General features: G+C 60.9%; 2 protein-coding genes across 5 annotated transcripts in view; one reads left to right on the plus strand and one right to left on the minus strand.

The window, feature by feature from the left end:
• Stap2 (signal transducing adaptor family member 2) overlaps positions 1-4,370 on the plus strand; it is a 10,005-nt gene extending 5,635 nt beyond the window's left edge. The window contains exons 5-13 of one of the 3 annotated variants that reach the window (XM_010634821.2): positions 192-292; positions 624-758; positions 1,568-1,637; positions 1,728-1,830; positions 1,956-2,021; positions 3,528-3,683; positions 3,768-3,860; positions 3,934-4,008; positions 4,226-4,370. In XM_010634821.2, coding sequence (XP_010633123.1) covers positions 192-292; positions 624-758; positions 1,568-1,637; positions 1,728-1,830; positions 1,956-2,021; positions 3,528-3,683; positions 3,768-3,860; positions 3,934-4,008; positions 4,226-4,290 — 864 coding nt within the window. In that variant the 3' untranslated portion in view covers positions 4,291-4,370. Of the gene's footprint in view, positions 1-191; positions 293-623; positions 759-1,567; positions 1,638-1,727; positions 1,831-1,955; positions 2,022-3,527; positions 3,684-3,767; positions 3,861-3,933; positions 4,009-4,225 lie in introns of those variants that run through there. The other 2 variants (XM_010634820.3, XM_033759312.1) reach the window with 2 other exon arrangements.
• Positions 4,371-4,582: 212 nt separating this feature from the next.
• Positions 4,583-4,853, minus strand: part of Fsd1 (fibronectin type III and SPRY domain containing 1) — an 18,748-nt gene continuing 18,477 nt past the window's right edge. For both annotated transcript variants that reach the window (XM_033759311.1, XM_010634823.1), the window contains one exon: positions 4,583-4,835. In XM_033759311.1, the coding sequence (XP_033615202.1) occupies positions 4,725-4,835 (111 nt within the window). In that variant the 3' untranslated portion in view covers positions 4,583-4,724. The remainder of the gene's footprint in view (positions 4,836-4,853) is intronic.

Raw genomic sequence — 4,853 nt, forward strand, 5'->3', positions numbered from 1 at the left:
CTACATTCCAGGTCCCGCTCAGTCTCCGGTCCCGGCCTCTCCACCCTCTGCAAGCCCGCTTTGGCCCTGGAGAGCCAGGCGGAGCTCCGGAGCCCTCAGACTCGCGTTTCCATCCTGATCTGCATGCTGGGGTCTGTGACTTGGGGGCAGAGATCCCTTTACTTACAGGCTGTGCCTCTATCACTCCTCAGCTTTGTGTCCCGTCCAACCTGACCCTGCTGCCGGGACACCTCTACATGATGTCCGAAGTCCTGAGCAAGGAGGGGGCGCGCCGCGCGCTCGAGGTGCCCCCGTGAGTGAGGACGCACACGGGGGGCGGGGCTACCCGTCGGGAGGCGGGGCCTTGCCTGGGTGGGCGTGGTCTTCGGGGGCTGTCCAAGGTGCCTGGGGGGGCAGGCCCTGGAGTGTGGGTGCGGTCTAGGTGTTTGCAAAGGTACAAATTCTTTGAGAATCCCGGTCCCTGAAAGGTCTGTCTGAATCTCTCCTGGGACTAAGGGACAGGATTGATCTCGGGTTGAGTCTTGCGTCCAGGAAGTAGAGCAGGATCTCGGGGGGCCGGGTTCTGTGGGGCCTAGTCTCCGGGGCGGGGCTTTGCCGGTAGGTGACTTGCCTGCTCTCCCCAGGTGCTTCCTGAAGGTGAGCCGGCTAGAGGCTCAGCTCCTCCTGGAGCGTTACCCCGAGTGCGGAAATTTGTTGCTTCGGCCCAGTGGAGCCGGGGCAGACAACGTGTCGGTCTCCACGCGACAGGTGGTCAACGGGTGCGCATGCGCAGCTTGGGGGCCCAAGGTGGGAGGAGAATTTGTTTGGGGGCGTGGCCAGTGCCGGGGCGGAGTCGAGATGGGCGTGGTCAGCGTTCGGGGCGTGGCATCCCCAGCCCTAACCCTAAGGCGATGGGTGTCAATGCTCGGGGAGACTTGGAACCCGGTCGGGGCTGCAGGGATGCAGATCCTTTTGGGTAAGGGGCACAGCCGGGGGCAGGGCTGGGAACGCTGTGGGCCAAGGGCTAGCGCGAGTTCAGGTGCTGGGGATAGAGTCTGGGCCTCTGGGACAGGCGCAGTCAGTAACATCCAAGAATGGAAATAAACCATTTGGGCGTGGTCAGTACCTGGGAGGAAGTCGAGGCCGGAAGGGGGCCGCGGTCCTTGCTCTTTACAACGAGTTCGCGAGGAGCCACTCACTCTGGTGGTAGAATCAGAGCCCAACACCAAATTCCCTGAACATCCTTTAATTAGGGGCAGGGCCACGTTGAGGGAGGGATCAGAGCCCTGGGGTGGAGCTGTAGGAAGGGGCGAGGCCGTCCCTGAGGGTGGAGTCAGTTGACCTGGTCCTTCCAAGGGCGGTGGCGGGACTAGGATCGGGGCCTCCGTTGGGGCAGGAGCCAGCTCTGTCTGCGTCTTCCTGAGGGCGGGGCCTCATTGGGGGTGGGGTCTATCGGGCCTGGCCCTTTCTGGGGCCGGGGTCTCTACTGGGGGTGCAGGCAGCTGGTCGGGCTCTCGCTCGGGGTGGAGCCAGGACTAGGGCGGTTCTTCCCTCCTGGAATGTGATCCTGAGCCCAATCCCTGAACAGGACAGCTGAGGTCCGGCACTACAAAGTGAAGCGTGAAGGCTCTCTGTACGTAATCGATATGGAGGAGCCGGTAAGCACTGAGCCTGGGTCCCCGGCAGCGCCGTGGCGGGGTGGTCCTCTGCCTCACCAGCCCTGAATGTGCCCCCGTCCCGCCCCCTAGTTCTCCTGCGCCTCTCTGGACGCAGTGGTCAACTATTTCGTGTCCCAAACCAAGAGGGCGCTGGTGCCCTTCCTGCTGGATGACGACTACGAAAAGGTGCTAGGTGGGTGCGGCTTCGGGGAGCCTGGGGGCGGGGCGTCCCCACCTCTCCGGCCCCGCCCCTCGGGGGACACCCCCCCAGCCCATCCCCGGCCGCTGCGCCTCCCCAAGCAGCACTTTGTGTTCCAGGCTACGTGGAAACAGATAAAGAGAATGGCGAGAGTGTGTGGGTGGTGTCCTCTGCCCCGGGCCCAGGTGATGCCCCTCCCCACCTGGGCATGGAGGGAGGGGACCTAGGACACAGAGCGCACACACCGCTGGCGTGACCACACTGCCGCCGCATGAGTTCCCAGGGTCCAGGGACAGGGATTACCCAGGCCTTGCCCTGGAGGGGCCTCTAGACTGGGAGGTGGTAGACAGAGCCAAACACAGATACTGTGGGGCCCAGTGGAGGATGCAGGAGAAACCGAGGCTGGGGCACCACAGTGAAGGCCTCCTGCAGGAAGTGCTGCTCACGGAAGGTCCCAGAGCATTGTAATGGGTACCATGGGCAGTGGAGGGACAGACTCCCCAGAGATGAAGACTCCAGGTGGGTGTTGGGAAAGGGTTGGAAATCAGATTGGCCCAGGGATTTGAGCAGAAGAGGCAGGGACACACAGGGACACGTGTGGCTTAGGCCGTGGGCTCCTCCCTGGGTGGGCAGCTGCAGGGTACCCAGGAGTGGGATGGACTGGACTTGTACCACACAAACACGCGTGCGTGCTCTTTGAACTCTGAACCAGCCAGGGTAAACAGAGTCTCCTTTTGTGATAAATGCAAGTTTCACACATGCAAGCACATGTGATGTGTCCCAAATCATAGTCACACAGCATAAAAAATAACATTAAAAAAGAAAATCTTGCTGGGCGTTGTGGCGCACACCTGTAATCCCAGCACTTGGGAGGCTGAGGCAGAAGGATCGCCGTGAGTTCGAGACCAGCCTGGGATACATAGTGAGTTCTAGGTCAGTCTCAACTACACAGTGAGACCCTGTCTCAAAAAAACAAACAAAACCAAATTATAGTCATGCCTATGCACAGCGCATCATGAAAATACCTATCATCAGCTGTGATCACATTCCCATGTGCCAAAGTGCAGATATCCACAGATACAGCCAAATCATACTTGGACACACTCAAGACTCAAGCATATCCTAGAAGCAGGGACACACACCTGTCAGCCCAGCATTCTGGGAGGCTGAGGCAGGAGGGTCACAAGTTAGAGCTCAGCCTGAGCAATTTAGTGAGACCCTGTCACAAACAAAATGTAGAAAGGCCTGGGGATGTAGCTCAGTGCATAGACCCTGGGCTCAATCCTCAGCACCACAACAACACAAAACAAAAAACACTCACGCACGCACCTCAGCAGACAGGCCTCGCCATGTATGTGTATGTATAATAAGCGTGTGTACAGAAGCCTTCTATGTATAGTATTTTTTTTTAAGCGGGGAGGTTGAGGCAGTGTCTCATTGTGTAGTTCAGGCTGGCTGCCCTTGAAATCGCACTGGTCCTCCTGCTTCAGCCTCCTGAGGGCTGGGATTACAGGCGCGTGCCAACACATGCAGTTTACATGCAGTATATTTAATCCAAATCCAAACATCGTGCGTATCTACACTGCAGAGATAGACTCCTAAATGGGCACGTGCACGGGAACACATGCACAGGGACACACGTGTCCTCGCTGTACCACGCGGCCCTGACAGTGACCTCCTTTCCCCACCAGGTCCCACACCCCCCGCGGATGGCCCCAAGTCGCTACCGCCTGTGTCCAACCAGGATAAGCCCCCGTTTCCTCCCCTGCCCCCGCCACCGAGCCAAGATGAGAACTACGTGACTCCCATTGGCGACGCCCCGACCACTGACTACGAGAATCAAGAGGGTGGGTGGGGGCAGGGCTGTGAGCGCCACAGGTCGGGGTAGCGGGCGACCAGCCCGAGGGGACAGCGCGCCTTTGTCCACGCAGTGATCTCCCCACGGCGGCCGATAGTCCCGAAGCCCGAGAAGTTGGCCAAGCCCCCAGCCAAGCCTCCGAAGCCACCCATTGTGCCCAGGCCAGGTAGGACGCCCTGCGCCCGCCCCCCTTACATCGGTGGCTGCTGGTCTTGGTCCTCATCTGACCCTTTTTCCAGAGCCCAAAGGCAACCGTAGTGTCTTGACCAGGAAACCACCGGGCAGCACGCCCCAAGCTTTGCTCCTCACGACGAGTAAGTGATCTGGGAGGTGGAAGCAGGTGGGCATCCGGGGTGTGGGGTACCAGGGCCCCCATTCCCAGGGACCTCAAACTAATCCCTCCCCGCTGCTGGGAAACTCCCAGTGCCTCCGAACACATTCTCATTTTGCATCGGGTCCTGGGTGAACCTGGGGTGGGGCGTGCACCAGGGATCCCCGGCCTGGCTGCAGCGTGCGGTCCCCGCTCCCCAGGGCTGGGGGATGTGACCGCAGAGCTGGAGGAGAAGCTGCAGAGGAGGAGAGCGCTGGAGCAGTGAGTGGGACCCACGGGGGCCAGAGAGCCAGTCCCCGCGAACGGCTCACGGCTCCATTCCCTCCGCATTAAAATTCAAGTGACCCGCAGGCTCGCGTGTTTGGCTTGGCCTGGGGAATTGGGGGCGAGGGGTCCGCTGGATGTCTGCCCACCGCGGGCCGCACTTCTTCCCTGTGAGCTCAGAAACTGCCAGTGGATGCTACAGAAAAAGGCCGTGTGACTCTGTGTGCCAGGGGCCGCGGGGCCGGCGGGATGGGCGTGACCGTCCGCCCCCAAGAACCAGGGCCCAGCCTGGCCAGTGTTCGACCTTTATTAGGAAGTGTGGGGGGTGCTCCCTGGCGCCGACCCCCCACTCATCCACAAGTTAAGGCTCCGAGCAGCAAGAGAGAGGGCGGTGCCTGCAGCCCCAGACACACGCTGCTGGCTGGGTGGCGCGGCCTAGCTGAGGCTGGTATTGGAGCTGCTGGTGGCACTTCCCCGCTTCTGCAGGCAGCGCACGGAGCTGGGGACCTGCAGGCCCGGCGTCACGTGGAAACTGCCGCACCAGACCTGGGGAGGAGGCGGAGG

The sequence above is a fragment of the Fukomys damarensis genome, unplaced genomic scaffold, assembly GCF_012274545.1.
Source record: "Fukomys damarensis isolate Sample0158 unplaced genomic scaffold, DMR_v1.0_HiC HiC_scaffold_37, whole genome shotgun sequence".
In the NCBI taxonomy this organism is placed as follows: Eukaryota; Metazoa; Chordata; class Mammalia; order Rodentia; family Bathyergidae; genus Fukomys; species Fukomys damarensis.